Here is a 23,658-nt window from a genome sequence, read left to right on the forward strand (position 1 = left end):
TTTGGTATGAGGACTCAGCCCTTTTGCTGCAGAAATATGAACGTGCTTTACTAAAAGGCAAAGCTTCCCCAGGCATACCTGGGAATTTTATATATGGTATCATCATCTTTCTAGGAGCCCAAACATTCTGAATTTCAAAATGCATTTGGTCCTAGCAGCTTTAGATAAGACGATGGGCCTTATTTATAGTTTCTCTCCTCAAACATAAGTCATGCTAAAAAAAAGCTTCATCCCTTTGGTTCAAGTAGTTTGTCCAAGGTCATGATCAATCATGATCAAGAGCTAAACATTCTCCATAGTGGGGGAAAAAGTAGGTATGGTTAGCTATCAGTAAACCTAACCTTGGGCTCTTTAGCATATTTAAAAACTTGGACTTCAGCTTATCTGGATTACGACCTAACCAAGTCTTCCACCCTGGCACCTGCCACTTAATACTGATATTCATTAGCATTAAGTGCCATTAGAATTGAGTAAATAAAGAAAGGCGGGTTGAGATTGAAGAGGGACTACAGCAGGCAAGGTACTTGTCTTGCACACATCCGACGAGGTTCAATGCCTGGCACACCATATGGTTCCAGAACCCTGCCAGGAGAGATTCCTGAGCACAGACCCAGGACTTAGCCCTGAGCACTGGGTGTGGCTCAAAAAACAAACACAAAGGAAAAGGAGTTGATTCTGCTCTTATTAGCCGTGCAATATTGCTGCTAGTCACTTGATTCACCAGTCTGTTCATCAACGTGGCCAGTCTGGGTTCACTCCCCGGCATCCTGGATGGTTCCCCAAACACTGACAGGAGTGATCCCTGAGCACACAGCCAGGAGTAAGCTCTGAGCACCACCATGTGTGGTCCAATTTTTTTGTAATGAGGATAAATTTTTATGTGTTCTTGTTCACCTTTTCCCATCAAATCTAGTGTCAATGAACAATGATAATAGGGGGCCGGCTTATCATCCCAAACAGTTACAGGTGTAAAAATTTATTAGGAGGCCAGAGAGATATACAACAAGTAAGGTGCTTGCATTGCATATAGCCGCTTGTGTTCAATGCCCAGCACTGCATATAGTTCTCCAAGGCCCACTAGGAGTGATTCCTGAGGACAGAGCTGGGAGCCCTGAGGACAGTTGGATAAGACCCAAAGAAACAAAGGAGAAATGGGGTCAAATGATTATTAAAGTGGGTTGGTAAGGCACTTGGCCTTGCACACCACTAACTGGGGTTGGATTCCTTAGTACCCCATATGGTCCCCAACCTCCACTAGGAATGATCCCTGAGCACAGAGCCAGAATAAGGCCTGAGCACAGCTGGGTACAGCCCAATACACCCCTCACAAAAAATTTAGTTCTAAAAAGTAGGATTTTGTCCATTTCACCCAAGTATCATCCTCTATTTTATCTTATGTACAACCACATTATGATATCCAGAATCAGGTGATTTATCTTCACATATAAAAAAATTTTGTCAGTAAGTAGTATCATTTGTTAGGTGAACCAAGTCAGAAAGCAAATAAACCACCACCAAGCTGTACTCTTATGGTTGTCATAACTAGCAATATGTGGTCATTTTGGAGAGAGCATGGCTGTCTCTCTCCCAGGACCTCATGCATAAAGCCCAATGGCTAAATGAAACTCAAAACATCAGAGGTAGAATATCATTTATCTTATTAGATACATTCCTTTATGAATTGTGACATTTCTAACCTTATACGAAGCCATTAATTCTGTCATCTGTGTCATTTCTCTCAATTTTAAGGATCACCTGTTTTGGCAGACATAACTGAATAATTCAATCTCGTCACACACATTCCTTCTGCTAAGCTTATTGTGCAGTCTTTGGACTTTTACCTACAGCTATGTGATTTCTGTGCCATAATCAGAATCCTTGCAATCATTTAACAATTTTAGCTGACTTGCGTAATTTTACCCTCTGGGTTCTATCAACTCTTAAACGGAAGCAAGTTGTGACACTGTACCTATATTTAGCTATATCATCTAGAACAGCAGTGTTTCTCAACCTTTTACCAACTGTGACCCCTTCCAAACTTGTTTCCTTCCTGGACACGGGCCCATCCTGAACCCCACCCACTGACTCACCACTTGGAATATCCTAGGGGCCCTCACAGTATGACACCCCCCCCCCCTAGGGTGTACTGGAACAATCCAGGGGAGGAAGTGGTAGAAGCCTCAGGAGCAATTCAGGGGTACTTTTCGCATGTTCACTTAAAGGAGGTAAGTGCTAATTATTTTTCTGAAAAGGGGACCACAGGCCAAATAAGTTTGAAAACCTCTGAACTAGAGCCATCACAGCATATTGTATCAAGTTGTGTCAATAATCATGGGTAAGAAGAGACTATCTTTGAGGCTGGATAAATAGTACAAAGAGTAGGGTGTTTGCCTTGAACATGGCCAACTAGCATTCAATCCCCAGATCCCATATGGTCGCCAGGTATGAGTCCTGAGCATAGCCAAGAGTAAGTCCTTGGCATCACCAGATGTGGCCCAAAAAGCATAAAGAAAAAATGAGACTATCTTCAAGATAATTATCAAATAATTGGGGCCAGACTGATAGTACAGCAGATAGGTCACTTGCCTCGCTCGTGGCCAAGTGGGTTTCAATCCCCAGCATCCCATATAGTCCTGAGCATTACCAGGTATGGCCAAAATATATATATATAAGATAATCAGTGAGGTAATTTTAGAAAAGGTAAAAAAAAACACCCCATGTTAAATAGTTAAGGTCAATTCTCTCACTTAGCAATCAGTACTGTTAGGCACAAATAGGTAATTTCTAAAGAGTCAAGGAAAGCACTGCTTTCCCAAAGTTCAAAATCTAAGATATCAGTTCTAGGGGCTGGAGCAATAGCACAGCGGGTAGGGCATTTGCCTTGCACACGGCCGACCCGGGTTACATTCCCAGCATCCCATATGGTCCTCTGAGCACCACCAGGGGTGATTCGGGAGTACAGAGCCAGGAGTAACCCCTGTGCACTGCCAGGTGTGACCCATAAAGCAAAAAAATATATATCAATTCTGCTTCCTCTATCAAATCAAAAAAGTTTGCTAAGAGAATCACTATGCCTAAGACTTAACGGGGAAAAGCAAAGACTTTTTAGGGAAGCGAATGAAATCAAAGGAGAAATTTAACCTGACAAAGGATGAGAAAGCTTTATAACAAAGAAGTAGGAAGTTTCAGACACGGAAAAATAGTATGAATAAGGATAAAGATGGAAACATGTAAGACTTTTCCTGTAGAACTATGCATCCTAAGATAAACATGAGAAGGTTGCTTAGTTTAGAGGTGCTTAAGCTAAGAATGGTTCCTGCTTTCCTTCTAGATAGAGCCACCCTATCTCCCCAATGTCTATACATACACACAAGTAAAATCAGGTTGATGAAAACCTAGTAGTTCTCAATTGCCTCTCAAATTAAATTCAAACTCCTCTGTCTCCATTCTTACTAAATCTTCCAATTGACTCTCTACTACACTCACTTCTTGTTACTACTTGACTCACCACTTCAGCCAAGCAAGTCTACTTAATATTTACCTTCCTACAGAATGCTTAGGCTATAAGCACCCACTTGAGAAGATCTTCTGATTAATACTCTAACAATTATCCAGGAGATTTCACCTTTTTTCCTTTATGAGCCAGGCCCTGTCTTATATCATCCACAACTTCATTCCCACCACACATCTCCCCAATTCCTCCCAAAGCACTGAAATATTGGCATTTGAATAAGCAAAGTTTATAAAAATCACAAAAGAGAAATAAAAACATACAGTTTCACTAAGTACGGTTTGAAACAGCAACAAATGACAGTAAGATAGGATGGTAAAAATGATAGCAGCCCTTGGGGCTGGAGCGATAGCACAGCAGGTAGGGCGTTTTCCTTGCACGAGACCGACCCGGGTTCAATTCTCAGCATCCCACATGGTCCCCTGAGCACCGCCAGGAGTGATTCCTGAGTGCAAAGCCAGGAGTAACCCCTGAGCATCGCCAGGTGTGACCCAAAAAGCAAAAAAAAAAAAAAAGGATAGTAGCCCTTAGTGCAGTGAATCCACAATCAAAGTAGCAATCAATGATTCAACAAACTATAGGCTTAAACAAGGTTCTTTAGAATAACTTGGGGGAAAAGTCATTTTACAAAGAACAATTTTATACATGACTCATAAAAGAGCTTTATTTATAAGTATGGGCAACTCCAGTTAGCCATCATGTGTAAAATTATCAGTTGCCATAGCAATTTCATATACAAAGGACTAAAATTCCAGTGAAGGGGGGGCCAGAAAAATAGTACAGCAGGTATGTTTGCCTTGCACGCAGCCAACCCAGGTTCGATCCCTAGCATCCCACATGGTCCTCTTAGCACCACCAGGAGTAATTCCTGAATGAAGAGCCAGAAGTAACCCCTGAGCATCACTGAGTGTGACTCAAAAAGGCAAAACAAAAAAATTCAAATGAAATCATTAAACCATCAAATAAATGCCAGAGAGTTCAACGAGCCAGAGTACATGCTTTGGATACACATGCCCCAGGTGCAATTCCAAGCACCATACATGGCCCCTGAGCATAGTTAGGAGTGACCCCTTGAGCATCAATTCAAGAGGAGGCTCTGAGCACTGCCAGATATGGCAAAAACAAAAAGCCCACAAATTATCTAACACTGCATAAGCCAATTCAGAATCTGAGAATATAAACAAGCTGTCTTTAAAATGTCTAGGGGCTAGGGTTAAGGTGCTTGCCTTGCAACCCCAGTTTCAATTCCTGAGACCACATATGACCCCCGACCACGGGCAGGAATAGACCTAAACACCATCAGGAGTGGCCCAAACCACCCCCACCTCGGTAATTTCTAACATGGAGTCACAGAATAACCTCTAAATTGACATAGCATCCAGATAAGCACTGCTGGGACAGAGATAGAGTTCGATGTGTTGACCACATCTTAAACATGTGAGAAGCCTGAGTTTGATCCCAAACACTACATGCTCCCCCCATTCCAAAGGATAATACCTCAAAGGGGAGTAGCCCCTGATCACAGCCTGATGTGGCCCAAATACAAAAAAAGGATAAACACTACTGAAAAGATATTAAAAATACTACCATTGACGTTTCACTTTTCACTGCTGCAAAACAAAAATAATCTGAATTTTGTATATTTTTACAAGTACATCTATGATGCAGGTGAACAGTATATCTTAAACAAGGGTATACTGAGAAAGGGTCAGGAGGGGCTGGAGTGATAGCAGGTAGGACGTTTGCCTTGCACGCGGCCGACCCAGGTTCGATTCCCAGCATCCCATATGGTCCCCCGAGCACCACCTGGAGTTAATTCCTGAGTGCATGAGCCAGGAGTAACCCCTATGCATCACAATAAAAAAAGAAAGAGTCAAGAATCTGTCAGTACTGAACTTACCCAAAAAAAGGATATTTGACAGTAAGTTAAGACTAGATGTGGGGTAGGGAGCGCACAGGAGATAACAGCAGCTTAAGGCCTCACCCAGCAGTTTAAGGCCTCACCCACCTAGGGTGAGGCCCAAGTTCAAACACAGCTGCCTCTGCCTGAGCCACATGCATATTCTGAGTCAATCCTGACAGCTCCTACCTTCAGTGATTCCTTGCGGGGGTGGGGGGACCCTCATCTCCAGAAATAAATTTAAAACATCACCATGGCATATTTAAGTAAAATCAAGGCAACCTTCTGCACAATCCCATTTCCATTGTTGATGAGAAAGACAAAGCAGCACCTTCTTCTGGTGGCAACAGAAGCGATGGGAATGCATAGCTGTTTATTGCATAAAGGGGGAAGGCACAATCATATGCCTCTGGTTTAGCAGACTGGATAACAAAAAGCATGGTTCTGTCTTCCACTCTAGTTTTTCCTTCTCAACCCATTCCTACAGCTAAATGTGCTGTCAGAAGCACTAACTGCTCTGCTACAAGTGTAGGCAACTGGAAACCAAGCCAAGAGGATCAGAGTTCAAGATGTTTGGGGCCACAGTTGTGTAAGAGGACAAAATAAGTCTGTAATAGATCAACAAGTGAAGGGTGAAACCAACAATGATTAATAATAAAGAAAAAGAAATTTCTTTTTTTTTTTGGTTTTGGGGTCACACCCGGCAATGCACAGGGGTTACTCCTGGCTCTTCACTCAGGAATTACCCCTGGCGGTGCTCAGGGGACCATATGGGATGCTGGGATTAGAACCCGGGTGGGCAGCGTGCAAGGCAAATGCCCTACCCGCTGTGCTATCGCTCCAGCCCCAGAAAAAGAAATTTCTATGACAAGTAGTTGCACTGATAAGCCCCAAGCCTTGGCAACAACAGGGTCCCGAGCCCCCCTGGTAGCATCTAAAACTTTTTGTGGGCAACTAGAGCTAGGTAGTTACAAAAGAAGGCCGGGAATATAGCTCCAAAAGGTAATATGCATGTGTTACGTGCAGAAGGCCTGGGTTCTATCACCAGCACAGCATGGTCTACACCCCGAGAATCACCAGGAGTAACCCCAGTCCACTGCACTGTGAGTAGCCCCCGAGCACAGCCAGGAGCAGCTCTCCTCCCCCCCAAAAATGACAAAAACAGGGACAGAAAGTACAGGGGTTAAAAAAGCACTTGACATGCATGTGGCCAACCCCACTCTGAATCCCTGGCACCACATATAGGGTCCTCCCCTGAGAATCCCCAAAGATCACACCTGACCACAGCAAGGAATAGTTCTTGTACACTGCCAAGTGTGGTCCAAAACCCCAAACCTTACTTCTACCCAAAAAAGAAAAAAAAATACAGAAAAATGAGGCCTGATAAATACTAGGTAGGGCATTTGCTTTGCACACACTCAACCTGAGTTCAGTCCCCTGAGCCCTGCTGGAACTGAACCCTACGGAGTCAAGAGTAAATCTTGACCATCACTGAGTGTGGCCCAAACGCCAAAAAAATTACAAAAGGTCATTCAGATAAGACAAATAACACATGATGATCAAGATAACATAGTTCCCAGTGCTGAGCATCCACAATCAAAACAGAAGCAATGGTTCAAAATCAGAGCTACTCCTTAAAGAGTAATTCACAGAGCTGCATACAAATATACATGGATTAAGTGTCTCAGAAAGAGTGCCTAAGAAATCCGTTTCACTAGGTACCTCCAAAGTTAACTGGAAAACTTTCACTATATCCCTAAGAAAGCTTGTAAGTATAGATAGATCTATATAGATCTGTCATCCCGTTGCTCATCGATTTGATCGAGCGGGCACCAGTAATGTCTCTCATTGTGAGACTTATTGTTACTGGTTTGGGCATATCCAATACGCCACGGGTAGCTTGCCAGGCTCTGCTCTGCGGGTGCAATACTCTCGGTAGCTTGCCGGGCTCTCTGAGAGGGGCGGAAGAATCAAATACGGGTCCGCCACGTGAAAGGCGATCGCCCTGCCGCTGTGCCATCGCTGCAGCCCAAGAAAGTATATAAGTAAATAGAGTATTTTTAGTTTTCAAAGTTAACTGGGAAGAGGGGCACAGAGATAGATCAAAGAACCAATGTACATCTGGGATGCCTGGATTTGATCCCCATCACTGCATGGTTCCCTCCCCAAGCACCACCAGGAACAAAACCAGAGCACTGAAATCACCAAAAAACTGAAAAGATGTTAACAGATGTCATGGTAGAAAGTTATTTCAGATCTTTGAGCATACTAATTTTAGTTTCAGCTTCCAAGTAAGAAAAATATAGAATTATGGAACAGCAGAATAGGATTTTAAAATTGCTCAAGGGTTGCCTTGAGCAGTGTATCCTCTAGGCATACCATAGTCTATTTCATCTTGCTCTAAAGGCTTTGGTTTTTATATGTACTTCATCCTTGTTACTGTGTCATCCCAAGAGAAGTTGTATTTGTAAAATCAGAAATAACACCATCTATTTTGAAGATCATCGTGAACATTACGTTAAACCAATATCCTAAGTAGTTAACACAATGTCAAAATACATAGTAGACTTTAAATAAATTATGGCTATGATAGGGTTTTGTTGTTTTCATCATCATTATTTGTGGTGTATATCAATTAATCCAATAAGTATCAATCCAAGGGGCCTCACAACAGGCAAGAAAATGCCTTACTGAGTCACATCCCCAGCACCACTACACTTAACTCTTAAATATATATCTATCTTCTTTCTTCTTTTGCACTTCAAAAGTTCTGAACTAGTTTTTTGTTTATTAGAGACTGGTAGGTTTTTGTGGAATTGGGGGGTGCTATCTATACGGGATGACAACACAGTGGGCCAGAGAACAGTAAGTACATCAGGCAGGGTGCTTGCCCAGCATTGTATCTTCAGTATTAAACTGTGGACAGGTTGGTGGGAGGGGGTCGCCAAAGCCTCCTGAGTACTCTTGGTAGATCCCACCCACCTCCACAAAGATGCAAGTAGTGGAATGGGGTAATGGCTCAAAGGGCTAGAGCATATGCTTCGCATGAAAAAGGCCCAGGTTCAATCCCCAGCATCAAACAGTCCCCTGAGCACTTCTGTTCAATCCCCAAGCCACACCAGATATGGCCATCAACTCCCCCCACCGCCCAAAAAAAGAAAAAGGGGAAAAATGCAGATCTAGTCAAAGCAATTTCACCAGTTTAAGTCAACACACAAACTCATAACTGTATTCAATTCAAAAAACTCTTAATGTCTGAATGAAGTTTCTTTCTGGACTTTTGTGAAGGAAAAAAAACTGTCAAAATTTTACTCACAGGATTGTACTGAAGAGCAGAGACGTAAGCTTGCACTGCTCCTTCCATGTCCCCTGCTGCTACCAATGCAGCTGCCAGGTTAATATAACCATCAATGAAATCTGGTTTGAGACGCAATGCATGCCGGTAATGTTCAATTGCTTCCTGCAACTGCCCTCTTTCCTTGTATACATTTCCCAAATTTGAATAGGCTTCAGCCAGAAGAGGGTTCTGTTTAATTGCCAAAGTGCTAAAGTGAGCAGACCTGGAAAAAGCAAAAAGGCGTTGATGCATGGGTATGCATGTTAAATAAAGACACCATGGCCCATATCCGACTCAAACATTGTTTCTGAAGATCCTGTGCTACTGCTAAATAATACATTACCTTTTAAACAGTAGTATAAAAAAAATCTGGAAATCAAAGTATTTCAAAAGTTAAAATTTTGCAAATTTCTAATTTAAACACTTTCTTGCGAAATATAATTCTTACCAGAATATTACCAAACTGCCTCATTTTAACCATGATTATTAAGATCAACATGAAAAGATAGGCTGGAGAGAGAACAGTGCAAGTAGGTTGCTTGCCTTGCATGTGGCCGACCCAGGTTCAATCCTCATACAGTCCTCTGAGACCTTCCAGGACTGTACCTGAACAGAGTCAGGAGTAAGCCCTGAGCACCACAGGCATGCTCCCCAAAAACGAAAAACTCAAATATAAAAAGAAACTGCTTTTTACATGTGTCTCTTTAGATTTGTTCCTAAGATTTAATAACATCTTTAATGTCTGGAATTGCCTGTATCAGCTTATACATGTAATTTCTTTTATTTTATGATGTCCCTGATTCTGCCCCCATCATAATCCCTAAAAACAACTATTTTACTTCAGGGGCTGAAGGGATAGGTACAGCGGGTAGGGCACTTGCCTTGCACACTAATTATGAAAGTTTAACTCCAGGTACCCCGTATGGTTCCCCCCAAGCCCATCAGGAGCGATCCCTGAGCAAAAAGCCAAAAGTAAACAGAGTACCACCAGGTATGGCCCAAAAACATTTAAAAAATATTTTACTTAACTGAACAATAAGGGTCAAAGAGACTCTCAAGGGTCTGGGCACATGCTTTGCATGCAGGAGGCCCATGATTAATCCCTGGCACCACATGGTCGGTCCCTTGAGCAACTGTCAGGAGTAACACCCAAACAAAGAGTCAGAAGTAGTCCCTGAATATTGATGTGGCCCATAAAACAAAAAGAGGGGTCAGAGATCCAGTACGGTGGGTAGGGTGCTTGCCTCGAACGCAGCTGAACCAGGTTCGATCCATGATATTGCACACAGTCCCCCTGAGCACCACCAGAAATGATGCCTGAGTACAGACCCAGGATAAGTCCTGAGCACAGCCAGATAAAGCCAAAAAAAGAAAAAGAAAAGAAGCCTAAATAAGTTAGAACAACAATTTATTACAAGGACAAGCACACAGGGCCAGCGCAATAGTACAGCAGGGCGCTGGCCGTGCACGTTGCCAACCCAACTTTGATCCCCAGCAATCCTTATGGACCCCAGAGCCAATCCTTATGGACCCCAGAGGAGTCATCTCTGAGCTCAGAGCCAGGAGCAAGCCCTGAGCACCCAAAACCAAAAAAAATTAAAATAAAAAAATAAAGGGACAAGCAGATTCTTCCCTTTTCAGCTGATTGCTAAAACACAGAACTTATTACCATCTGCCATTTCAACCACATGCACCTCCTACCACATTATATACATCATCAGTTTATAGAGCATCTCCGTTCCGCAAGCTGACGCATCTTAAGAAGGTGAGACTGGATGCTCCAACTTAATACTTAGAATGTTTTATTACCAGAAAAGAGTAATAAGTACCTGCAAGCAACAGACCTAGACAGAAACAAATCTAGAAATGGTCCCTTGCCATTTCTAATCATAATATAATCACAACCACAAAGGGAAGGCGAAAAGCTGGCAGCTGGGCATGTCACAAGTAGGCAAGAGAGCAGATGTGCGTCGGTGGCTCAGTGGAAACCCAGCACTGAAAATTTCAAGTTCAAATATTTATCATTTTCCAAGTCCAGCAGCCAGAGGCAGCAATCACCACCAGGTACCCCCACATCTCCTACCTGTCCAGCCTTCGACACTGGAAGTGTATAGATGAAAGTAATAAAAGCACACCAGTATTGTCTGGCTCTTGTCTCCAGAGCTGCATGCAGTGTCTCTCAGCTGCCTCAAAATCTCCTGCCTGATATTCTCGATGTGCCAACTCAGCTAACCCTTGGAAGGAAAGCATACGTTTCGTTGGTTCTGGAGAATCATCAAAACATTTGAGGGAAGGAGGGGGGGAAAACAAAAAGTTAGAATGCAAACAAAAAAATGTAAAAATATGGTATATTAAACTTAAAGATGAAAATGCTTGAAACTATGTAAAGCACAAGAGTGTTCTGCACATAATTTACACTCCCAAGTTAACATCAGGTGCAGAATTGGCATTGTTACAAATTTATCCATTACCTTTCTTTCACAGACTAGACAGAAATATATGCTTTCAAATAAGATTACATTTTAGGATAAAAACTTTTATTTTTAAGTTATAAATGAGAGGCAGTATCTAAAGATTCACTAAACATTATTCCTTATGCTTGAGTACACATACAGAAATAAAACATAAGGTGTTTCCAAGAGAAATACATTGTTCCATATTTTAGGCTGGATTTCCTAGAGTCAGAATACTGGTGACATACTATCTTTTCATCTCCCTTAGGACAACAAATGTTTTTAACTCTCAAAGTACATGTATACAGTTTATATTTAACTCTTTCATTAAGTTAATCAACACTAGATACAAGCATAAAGGAGGACAGAATGTGAAAACCACAATGAGGGCAGAGAGCTCGATGGGTGCATGCTCTGCCTACACGAGACTAGGGTTGAATCCCCAGCACCACATGGTCCCCAGAGCACTGCCAGGAGTAGCTGTGAGCACCACCGGCATGGCCTCCCAAAAATCAAATCATCAAAGTGCCATTTTTATAACTGCTAAGAGTGTAAATTTAGCATGAGGCAAAACATTTTAAAGGGGTCAAACATTTTCAATCAAGACCCAAGATTATGCTGCTCCTCTACCACCCCAAACTCACACTGAAACCAAATTAGCTAAATCCCATCCAATGTGATTTAACACCAGCGTTTTCCAAAGAGCTCTACCACTGGCTTTAAAACAGTGCCAACATTCTTATCTATGTCAACCAAGCAGTTACCTACAACTGCAATGGCTTTTTTTAAATGGGAGAATGTTAAACATTTGATAAAGAAGGACAAATAAATGAAGTAACTCCTGTGGATCTGTGACTTAGATACACAAAGAAAATTCTGCTGTGCATATATGGCTTAATTTGGATAGATACACGAAGGACAATTTTTAAAAACCCAGAAAAGGAAAACGACAAAACAGCCTAAGTCTTGATTAGGACTTAAACAGCAATAAATATCTGGGAATTTGTCCTGGAACAGAAGCTTGGAATGGGGACCCATGAACGAAATTACTTTTAATTCTACCAAGGTCACCATGACAAGCTCAAATTTAAGCCTATCATCACAGCTGGCTAGCGATCTGTACACTTCAAAAAGCAAAGAAAATTTCTGGTACAACTGCCCACTAACACAAGAGCAGAGACTAGCATCCAGTCTGGGGAAGGCCAGACATGGCCAGAAGAAAACGACATTTTAGACATCTTAGACCAAGGGTCTAGAACTTCCCAGGTACGTATTTAAACTCATTATTATCGCTTTTCAAAGCTACGTATCTGCTATTTTATAAACTCTGGAGATGGAAACTTTCTCAATATAATACGTATACGAAAAGGGCTAGCTAGCTCAGAATCGCAAATCTTTAAAAAAAATCTCTTGCGAGGAAGGCAGAGGGGAACACTAGGAACCCCATTACCTACAGTCATGGAAATGGTCCAAGATTCACCTTATTCCCGCAAAATCCGAAACCAGCAAAACCTATCTACTACATCTCAACGGAAGAGGCGAGGGGCCGGGCACGGGACACACGCTTGGGGCTCTTAGAAACGCGGCCCAATTGCACCTCCCCAGCCCGAAGCGCCTCAATACGGAAAGGCAGCTGAAGGGCATCCCTGCAATTTGGCTGTTTTCAAGTCTCTGGACTACGAAATGCTCTCGTCTGCATTTTCGGCAAGAGCAGAACTCCACTGCACTTGTGCAGCCACACTCCGATTGCTTTACAAACTCTTCAAGCAGGGATGGAAACTTAAGAAAAGAAAAAGAAACACACACGCACGCACACACACACACGCACACGCACACACACACGCGGACCCTATGGAGAAAAGAAGATAACGGAGCTGAAGGATGGGGATGGAGGACCCAGCGGCGGGGGAGTGCGGCGAGGGAGGCACACAAAGCCCCGAATTGGGCGGGCGCGGGGGGTCGGCGGCGCCGCAGGCCGGGAGCCCCGCGGAGGGAAGGGTGTGGTTCCCGCGGGCGGGGAGGGAGGGAGCGCGGGCTGGGAACGCCAGGCGGGGGGCCGCGGGTGGAATTGGGCGATGGCAAAAAAAAAAAAAAAAAAGGAACCCCTGGAAATTTCCAGACGGCACCCGGACCACTGGGCCGGAGCGAGCAGCAAGGCGCGGCTCGGCGGGGTGCCGGCCCCGGTCCCCTCCTCCCGGGCTTCCGCGGGGCCACACCAGCAAGCGAGAAGCGTTTTTTTTTGTTTTATTTTGTTTTTGTTTTTTTGGGGGGGGGGTTGTTGTTTTGTTGGTGCTCGCCCTGGGGTGATGCAGAGTGAGGATCTGATCACCTCGGCAGGGCACCCCCACCCTACGGGCACGGGGAACGCCGCGATCGGGCTGAGGGGACGGGCCGGGGCGGGAAAAAGCCGGCTAGGGGGCGATGCATTGGAAGCGGGGGAGCCATCGGTTGCGCAGCCAAGGGGGGAAAATAAAAAAAAAAAGGGCAGGGAAGCCGAATGCAGCCCGAGGGGGTCTCCGCGCGCACGTGGGCTCCGAAGTGTCCCCGGGGAGTGAGGGGCCGGGACACGCGAGGCCAGGGAAGAAAGGGACCGGCGCGTCTGAGGGGCAGACAGAACGGAGATCCCACCCGATGCCGGCAGACGACGGGCAAGCTAAGCGATGCCAGGGATGCCACGGGGGGGTGACCCAAGGGAAGGACCGGAGGGAGAGGAGGCGGGGGGGCGGCTTGGGGCCGCGGGGGGCACTCCAAGGTAGAACGGGACACCGGTACCTGTGCTGTCGGCCACGTTGCCCACGGAAGACGCCATCTGGAGCTTCTTGAGAGAACCAGAGGGTAACTGACTCCCGCTGCCGCCACCGCTGGCAAGAATGTTTCCAGTGCTAAGAGTTGCAGTACTCCAAAGAGTGCGTTCGAGTCCGGGGCGGCAGCAGCCAGGCCAGGAGTCCCAGCCCAGAAACTCTACTTGGCCATCTACCTCTCGCGGTCTTGAAATGGCGGCGACGGCTCCTCGGCCGAAACAACACGGGCCGGAACTACTTTCTGTTACAATCAAGTACCCGCGCGGAAGCGGCGCGGTAACCAGCGCTACCAGCGCTACCAGCCAAAGGACCAGATCCCGAGTCCCCCACCTCTCTGTAACCTTCCGCCCGCGGCCCATTGCGACAAACAGGACTGCGCCGAGAGCGCATGCGACCAGCCCTGTCAACTCGCGCCGGGTTGGGAAATTTGGGGTAGCAGTCTCCAAAATTTTTTTTTTCGACTGTAGCGGAAGCATCAGCACACAACGGATACATTTTTGCCAAATGCCCCGAGCGAGCTGAAACTGTAATTTGTTGTCAGCACGAGACTACCTGAAAAAGTTTCATCCACTTGATGGGTAGGGAAGCGGAGAAATCACTGGCTGGATGAATCAATTTTGAGAAAGTTCATTTAAAGGGTTACTGACGGAGCGTCAGAACCATTGCTGAAAGCCGGGGGAGGAGGGCTTCCATTTGAACCTGACTTGATTCTGACCCCAGCTATTAGTTTAGGAACCTTGATGAAAAAGGACTGCTACTTACCCAGAACCAAATGTATGGACACATCTCTGATTTTTGTCCTCCCCTCCCCCCCCCCTCGACATTTCAAAATCGTTTCGGTATTCAGGCTAGTTCTACGGTACCAGGGCAAATGCTTTCATAATTCAGGAACATGGTAAGAGTTTGCACTGCAAAGGCAACCATAAAAAAATATTAAAGATGATTCATATGCGTTTGAAAATCAGTGATTTCTGAGCTGTGTCTTCAGTGTCATCTGAGAGCTTTGCAAATCATCACAGTGGGTGACTCCAATTGCTAAAGACAATTCAACAGTGATAAATGAATTCACTTGCCATCTACCTAAACCACACATCTAGATTGAGTCAGTATTGCTTCCACTTCCTTCAACAAATCAGCTCTTAAGATCCTCCTGCAGTTTCAAGTCCACTGTTCAGACATTTTGTCACATTGGTATTAACTCGAACCTCATTTCTTGTTCCAGAAAGGACTTAGAGTAACTTCTCACACGGGCAAGAAATGATTACAAGGTATAGAGGCAACAAGTTGGATTTTTTCAGAACTTTCAATTTCAAAAAGTCTTTGATATAAGAAAATAGGTTAGCGAATTTCTTCAGTGTTTCTACTGTTTAACCATTTTGCTAGAGAGAAAGTGGGAAGAAAACTGGGTGAGGGCTAGATCTCAGCCTTAAAGCATGTGTGAAGCCCTGAGTTAGGTCCCCAAGCATACACTACTCTCCCCCCAAAAAACCTGTTGGGAGATGTGGCCCGGTGGTAAAGCACTTGACAGTCAGGGGTTCTATCTCCACCCTACCCTATACCTCCCCCAAAAAAAGAAAAGAAAAAAATTTAAGTCCTCAGGTTTCAAATTCTTTAAGGCAGCTCACAGCTCTTCATTGTAATATGAACACAGAGAAAAATTATAGTATTTTTTATACTATTTCTTTTATGACATGCATAATCAAGTCAGGCTGGAGCGATAGCACAGCGGGTAGGGGGTTTGCCTTGCATGCGGCCAACCTGGGTTTGATTCCTTCATCCCTCTTGGAGAGCCCGGCAAGCTACCGAGAGTATCTCGCCCGCACAGCAGAGCCTGGCAAGCTCCCTGTGGTGTATTCGATAGGCCAAAAACAGTAACAACAAGTCTCACAATGGAGACGTTACTGGTGCCTGCTCGAGCAAATAATCAAGTCAATGAAGTGAGGCTGGAGCAATAGTACAGAATAGTACAGCAGGTAAGGCTCTTGCCTTGCATATGGCTGACCCTGCTTCAACTGCATAAGGTCCCCGGTGCTGCCAGAATCAATCCCTGAGCACAGAGCCAGGAGTAAACCCTGGACTAACAGATGTGGCCCAAAATCAAACCCAAAAAATCAATGAAGTGGTAAAACTCACTACCCAAATTTTTCTTGGAAGAGAGAGAAGAAAAGTGCCTGCCAATAGAGGCAGGCGAGGGGGGGACTGGGATCATTGGTAGTTGGAAATGTACACTTGGTGAGGGGTTAGGTATTGGAACATTATATGACTGAAACCCAATCATGAGCAACTTTGTAACTCTATATATCACTGTGATTCAATTAAAAAATTTAATTATCCTAGAAACTGGTTGTTTTCTTATGTTGATTTAACTAGTAAACAGCCCCTCCCTTAAAGTGTTCCATCTGCGGTGAATAAACTGAGTTTTTCAACTTAGAAAACATACATCTCAGGTTCCATTGACAGATGTTTAAGCCTTACTGATTACTAGCTATTGACTAATTAAATAAAAGTTTTTATTGTTAACTGTTAGGTCATATTCCCAGTTAAGTAGGCTATTTGACCCATGGGATACTTGGGGTTTAAGGTAGGAGAGATAGGAGAATGTTATGACACATTATTGTTCCCGGGGAAATCTGAATGGTGGGTTTCACAGTGGTTGAATAAAAGAAAAATCCCTGTGGGAGCCTGGGAACCCACTCCAGGTATCATGGGGGGGGGGCGGTTACTTTGAAGGACAAAGATCTTCAGTCTTCAGTCAATCAAGTAACAGTTTACTAGAGTCTCACTGAGCAAAGCCAGGTGGATAACATAAAAAATCAACTAGATGAGACCTCAGCCCTCTACTAGAATGTAGCTCAGCAGTAAAGCACTTGCTTTGCATATGTGAGACCCTGCGTTAAAACACTAACCTCCGAAAGAAAATATTTGCCTCAGGAGATTGAAATGCAATGAGGACCATTCAAAAACCACTAGACCCAGAACACAATGCAGAAAGACCATCTGCACTCCTGTGTTCATTCTAGCACTATTCACAATAGCCAGAATCTGGAAACAACCCAAGTGCCCGAGAACAGATGAGTGAATAAAGAAACTGTGGCACATCCACACAATGGAACACTACATAGCTGTAGGAAAAATGAAGTCATGAAATTTCTTTATACATGGATGGACATGGAGAGTAACATGCTGAGTGAAATGCGTTAGAGGGTAAGGGACAAACATAGAATGATTGCACTCATTCGTGGGATATAAAAATATAGTGTCTGAATAATACCCAAAGTCAGTAGAAATAAGGGCCAGGAGGACTGGCCAATGGTAGAAAGCCTGCCACGAAATGGGAAGGGGAGGGCAGTTAGGACATAGAAGGGACCACAATGAGTGATAATTGGAAAGGATCGCTCTAGACAAAAACTGAGCATTTATGGGGCTGGAGCAATAACAGAGCGGGTAGGGCGTTTGCCTTGCATGAGGCCGACCCGGGTTCGATTCCCAGCATCCCATATGGTCCCCTGAGCACCGCCAGGGGTGATTCCTGAGTGCAGAGCCAGGAGTGACCCCTGTGCATCGCCAGGTGTGACCCAAGAAGAAAAAAAAAATCCTGAGTGCTTAAAGGAGGTAAAGTGATGTGCATGATACCCTATCAGTAACAGTATTGCAAAGCATACTGCCTAAGAGGAAAATGAGAGCGAGAAAGAGAGTGGTGTGTATAGCACTCTGAATATCACTGTGATTTAATTAAAAATGTTTAATTATCCCGGAAACCGAGTTGTTTTCTTTTTTTATTTGCTTTTTGGGGGCCACACCCAGCAATGCTCAGGGGTTACTCCTGGTCCTGCGCTCAGGATTTACTCCTGGCAGTGCAATGGGGGACCATATGAGATGCCGGAGATTGAACCCAGGTCGGTCATGTGCAAGGCAAACGCCCTACCCGCTGTACTATCGCTCTGGCCCCTGGGTTGTTTTCTTAAGTTGATTTAGCTAGTAAACACCCCCCACAGAGGCAGGCTGTAGGGGGGTGGGGGGGAAGGAGGTGGTCATGAGGGAAACTGGGGAGGCTGGTGGCAGGAAATGCGGTACTGATGAGGAGATGGGTTTTGGAACACTTTGTGACTGAAATTCAATCATGAGCAACTTTGTAACTGAGTATCTCCCAGTGATTCAATAAATAAATAGTTTAAAAGTCAATAGAGGACAAAACAGGAGAGTAATATTTAAGCAATATCAAACATTTGTATCTAGGGGTCAGAGACATGACTCCGTGGCAGAGTCTGCATATGTGATGTTCTGGGTAATTCCTTACACAGACAAAAAAAAAAAATATTCGTGTCTATAAATATCCGGGGAGGGGGCCAATCACTTTAGGCTGCTGATGAAAAAGGCCTGAATATTGAAATATTCAAGGAGGTGTATTTGTGTGTTTCTTCTCTTTCCCGGAATTCCAAAAATATTTGTTTTCCTTCTTATGCGCCGCATGTCTAAATTTAGAATCATCTTAAATACATCAGGTGATTCTTCAACCCCAATCCCAAACTTTGCCACTCTCATGACGCGGCTCCCGAGGCATTTCATTTTCTGTTACGGCTTAAAACAAATGGCCCCAAATTTCGCGACTGAGAACAGCCCACATTTCAGAGAAGAGGCGCCTGCGCTCAGCAAGAGAGCAGGCAGCTGTCTGGGGCTGTGGCCGCCGCCGCCGCCGCCGCCGCCACCAGCGCTGCTAGCGGCGGCGGAAAATGGTTCCAAAGGTGACACGCAGCTGAAACCCCGCAGCAGTAGCCCCGCCACTCTCCCAGTGTCTCCAGGAGAATATCGCAGTGAGAGACCGACCCCCCTGCAATGGTTAACCACGCATCACAAAGAAAATGAGTCTTGGGGGCTGGAGCAATAGCTCAGTGGGTAGGGCGTTTGCCTTGCACGCGGCCGACCGGGGTTCGATTCCCAGCATCCCATATGGTCCCCTGAGCACCGCCAGGGGTGATTCCTGAGTGCATGAGCCAGGAGTAACCCCTGTGCATCGCCGGGTGTGACCCAAAAAGCATAAAAAAAGAAAGAAAAGAAAATGAGTCTTTAGACCTCCCAGAAAGCTTTGAACCTCGATAACAAAATAAGCTGGTTTGATGGTAGCACCGGACACCGGTCCATTTGGAAAACGCCCTCTCGTAATGGATTGCAGCCGTGGTGAAGCTTTGACAAAACGAAGAGGTCAGTGATGTTAATAAAGCACATGCTCTGCAGGTGCGAGGCCCTGGGTTCGAGCCCAACAACACGAAGGAAAAAAGATAGGGGTACGGGGATGGAAGCGAGGGAAGCAATGAGATGTGATAACTTCATTTTTATTTGATTCGAGTTTGGGTTTGGGGCCACGCCCTGGCCGGGCTCAGGGGGTGACTCCTGGCTCTGTACTCAGAATTAGTCTGGGCGATGCTTCGAGGACCTTATGGAAGGCCAGGGATTGAACCCGGGTGTCCCGCGTCCAAGGCAAACACCGTACCCGCTGTACGCTCCCTCTGGCTCCTTAATTTTTATTCTGGGAGGAAGGAGCTCCCAAGCGGTGTTCAGATGGTACAGGCAACGCACTCAAACAACCAATGAGACCATTCAATGCGAAGGTTCAAGACTACAGTGGATGGGGCTGGAGCAATAGCACAGCGGGGAGGGCGTTTGCCTTGCACGCGCGGCCGACCCGGGTTCGATTCCCAGCATCCCATATGGTCCCCTGAGCACCGCCAGGGGTAATTCCTGAGTGCAGAGCCAGGAGGAACCCCTGGATTACAGTGGTGATTGAGCTTTGTGGTGCTGGCCAGGCATCTTAATGTAGTTCATCGATTCGCTCCGGTGGGCGCCAGTAACGTCTGCATTGTGAGACTTGTTACTGTTTTTGACATATCAACTACGCCACGGGGAGCTTGCCAGGCTCTGCCTTGCGGGAGGGATACTCTTGGTAGCTTGTCGACCTCTCTGAGAGGGACAACGGAGGAATTGAACCTGGATCGGCCGCGTGCAAGGCAAACGCCCTACTCGCTGTGCTATTGCTCCAGTTCCCTAATGTAGGTACCTTTATTTATTTTGTTTATTTTGTTTTGCGACAATACCTGGCAGTGCTCAAGATTTACTCCTGGCTCTGTGCTCAGGGTTCACTCCTAGCAGGCTCAGGGGACCATATGGGATGCGGGGGATCGAACCCAGGAAGGCCGCATGCAAGGCAAGTGCCCTTCCCACTGCCCTGTTGCTCCAGTCCCTGATGTAGGTCGCTTAGAAGGTGACCTTTCCCCCCAAAAAAAAGTCAAAGGGGGGCGGGGCGGAGAAATAGTACAGTGGGTAGGGCACTTGCCTAACATGTGACTGACCCGGGTTTGATCTCTGGCATCCCATATAGGTCCAGGAGCACTGCCGGGAGTAACTCCTGAGTACAGAGCCAGGAGAAGTAACCCCTTGAACATTGCTGGGCGTGCCCCAAAAACCAAAAAATCAGAAAAAAGGTGAGCTTCGGGGGCCAGAGAGAGAGACAGTGGGCAGGGCGCTTGCCTTGTACACAAATGAACAGGGTTCAATTCCCTGCGCCACATATGGAACCCCTGCCCCGCCCCCAGCTCCACCGAGACTGATCCTTGAGCACAAAGCCGGGATAAACAAAAAAGGGTGAGTATTGCATATTGCTATATGCAAGAGCTGATCTTGCAGCATCCTGAGTGCAGACTCAGACCACAGGATCTTCACCTCAGTGGCAGTCACTGAGATCAGCTCGGGTCTCAAGCCCATTCAGTGGGGTGCTGTGCACCGTAGCCGCATGTGAGCTGGGCACTACAGTTATCAAAGAGGTCCTGAAGTGGGCTGCCACGGCTCCCAAAGAGGGACAGGAGGCACGGAGAACATGAGCCTGGTCCCATACTTGACTCACTTGTAGACGGGAGTGAAGATTGAGTTAATACCCCTGAGTGACAGCGTCCTCTGTGGAGGACTCACAGCGCATTCCACAACTACCATGTGACACCACAGCTGAAAATGTAGGCAAAAAAAAAAAAAAAGAAGTGAATCGAGATCAGGACAAGCTTGAAGTTCTGTCCCGGAACCAGACAGAGGGCGCACCTACAGACAGTCATTTTGACAGTGAGATAGTGCCCGTGTTTGTCCCGTTGGAGAAAGGTCTCACTGAAGTGGAAAGAGTGAGTTTCCTCAAACACTTGAAATCATGAGGAAGCTAAAGCAGCCGTAAGCCATGAGTAAACTAAAGCCTTGCTCCCTGAAGGACAGTTTCTGGTGACCCCCGCTAATGCTTCCGTGCTGCCACTGCAGTTCTCATAAAGGAATCAGAAGCTGTGAAAGCTATCACCTTTAGCTGTCACCTTTAACACTGATTTTTCTTGGCACAAGTGGGTGTGGATCATTCCATCATGGGAATAGGACCCATTCCAGCTATAAAGAAAGCTGTTGCAAGAGCACGTTGGTCCCTGTAGGACACTTTTGAAATCAGTGAAGTCTTTGCGGCCCTAACAATCACAAAAGAACTAGGGTTCGACCCAGAGAAGCTTAACATACAAAGAGGGATGGTGCCCTTGGGCCACTGCCTCTGTACAGCTGGCTGATTCTTGTCAGCCTGCTGCACACCCTGGATGTGTGAATATCAGGGTGTGAACATCACAAGCTGCTGCTCTGTGCATTGAAGGCAGAATGGGAATAGCCTTGTGTATTCAGAAAGGCTAACCTTTCCAACTGAGACTACCCTTGAACTTCAGTTCTGAAAATTACTAAGAATTAGCTTGTCATGTGCAGACAGTAGACTAAACCGAATGCAGAGAATACCTCCCAAGGCAAGAACTCAGGCTTGTCAGCTTGTTGTCCTTTTAATGTGTAACACACAAAATACAGGACAATGGCATCGAACATGACTATAAATAAAACGGATTGGATCATTAAAAATAAAGATTAAAATAAAAGTTGGCCATTTTCAGCTCAAAATCAATAAGACAAGGAGAACCCTCTGGAAGTTCTGTCAGATGAGAACATGCTTGCATGCCTGCCTGCCTTCCTCCCTTCCTCTCTTCTTTCCTTCCTTCCTTCCTTCCTTCCTTCCTTCCTTCCTTCCTCCCTCCCTCTCTCCCTCCCTTCCTTCCTTGCTTCCTTCCTTCCTCCATCCCTCTTTCCCTTCCTTCCTTCCTTCCTTCCTTCCTTCCTTCCTTCCTTCCTTCCTTCCTTCCTTCCTTCCTTCCTTCCTCCCTCCCTCCCTCTTTCCCTTCCTTCCTTCCTTCCTTCTATATATATATATATATATATATATATATATATTCTTTTTTTTTTTGGTTTTTGGGTCACACCCGGCGATGCACAGGGGTTACTCCTGACTCATGCACTCAGGAATTACTCCTGGCAGTGCTCAGGGGACCATATGGGATGCTGGGAATCGAACCCGGGTCGGCCGCGTGCAAGGCAAACACCCTACCCGCTGTGCTATTGCTCCAGCCCCCGAGCCCAATTCTTTTAAAACTAACCTGGGGCTGGAGAGATAGTACAAAGTGGGTGAGGCATTTGCCTTGCACATGGCCAACCCAGGTTGGATCCCTGGAACCACATATTTTTCCAATTTTTTCCAGGAGAAATCCCTGAGCACAGAGCTAGGAGTAATGCCTAAGTAGAGCCAATGTGACCTCCTCAAAATAACCCTCACCTGACTAGATCAGTCTCACCCAGGACCATATCTATTCACTTTCCTTTCTTATTTATTTTTTATTCTTGTAGTTAAAATAGCATGTTTATAATAATTTTATGCTTATAGACTTAATACACAATTACCACTGCTCACCACCAGCAAAGTTCAGCCCTGTCCTTATATTACTTCCAGTCCACATCTTCATTTCTCCATCCTACATTAAAATTCCTTCTATCTGCATAATTCCTTCACAAGTACCACCTAAGCGAAATTACTAGGATGTGTATCACAGGGTGGGAGCAGGAATTTGGGGAGCCATGTAAGAATTCTGCCTACCAAAATAGCAATGAGTAGCCCTGAAAAAGGAATGGAAGGTTCTAAGTACCACATGCCATTTAGTTTGAAGCAGACAGGTAGATAGAGAGACAACCTGGCAATTAGTTTTTTTGGGTTTTATTTTGGGGGGATTGTTTGTTTGGTTTTGGGCCAGACCTGATGATGCTCAGGTCTTACTCCTGACTCTGTGCTCAGGAATTTCTCCTGGTGGTACTCAGAGGATGTCTGGGATTGAACCCGGGTTGACCCCGAACAAAGCAAGCTATCTCTCCAGTCCTGAGGCAATGAATTCTTGGGATGTAATAAAAGCAAGGTTGAATTTGAAGAAATTACAGTCACCAGTCCTAAAGCAGCTAGAAGCATTATGGCCTGACCCACTTTGTGGACATAAGAACTGAGATCTGATAAAATTCTAACTGGCGCCAGCACAGACCCAGGCAAGGCTGGATTCCCCCCACCTCAAGCCCTCTGGAGAGAAGCTCCAGAACCCAGCAAGAGTGAAGGGTGATGATGAGGATATGAAGGCAGATCACACCAAAAGTTTCAAGCTGGTCGTTCCCTTGACAATGTCCTAGCAATGTACTCTTATCTAGGTAGAAAGTCCCCCATGGGGCTCCTTGGGAATAATTATTACCAAACTTATACTTGGCAGAGGCAAGCAGGGCCCCTCATCATTCTG

General features: G+C 45.4%; 1 protein-coding gene and 1 pseudogene across 2 annotated transcripts in view; one reads left to right on the plus strand and one right to left on the minus strand.

Moving 5' to 3' along the window:
• OGT (O-linked N-acetylglucosamine (GlcNAc) transferase) overlaps nucleotides 1–14,225 on the minus strand; it is a 55,225-nt gene extending 41,000 nt beyond the window's left edge. The window contains exons 1-3 of one of the 2 annotated variants that reach the window (XM_004621523.2): nucleotides 13,974–14,225; nucleotides 10,832–11,012; nucleotides 8,728–8,971 (exon numbers count right to left, since the gene is read on the minus strand). In XM_004621523.2, coding sequence (XP_004621580.1) covers nucleotides 8,728–8,971; nucleotides 10,832–11,012; nucleotides 13,974–14,010 — 462 coding nt within the window. In that variant the 5' untranslated portion in view covers nucleotides 14,011–14,225. The remainder of the gene's footprint in view (nucleotides 1–8,727; nucleotides 8,972–10,831; nucleotides 11,013–13,973) is intronic. The other variant, XM_004621524.2, reaches the window with a different exon arrangement.
• Nucleotides 14,226–18,470: 4,245 nt separating this feature from the next.
• LOC129399786 (acetyl-CoA acetyltransferase, cytosolic-like) lies at nucleotides 18,471–21,700 on the plus strand (annotated as a pseudogene).
• Nucleotides 21,701–23,658: the final 1,958 nt, after the last annotated feature.

Source organism: Sorex araneus, chromosome X (assembly GCF_027595985.1).
Source record: "Sorex araneus isolate mSorAra2 chromosome X, mSorAra2.pri, whole genome shotgun sequence".
NCBI lineage: Eukaryota > Metazoa > Chordata > Mammalia > Eulipotyphla > Soricidae > Sorex > Sorex araneus.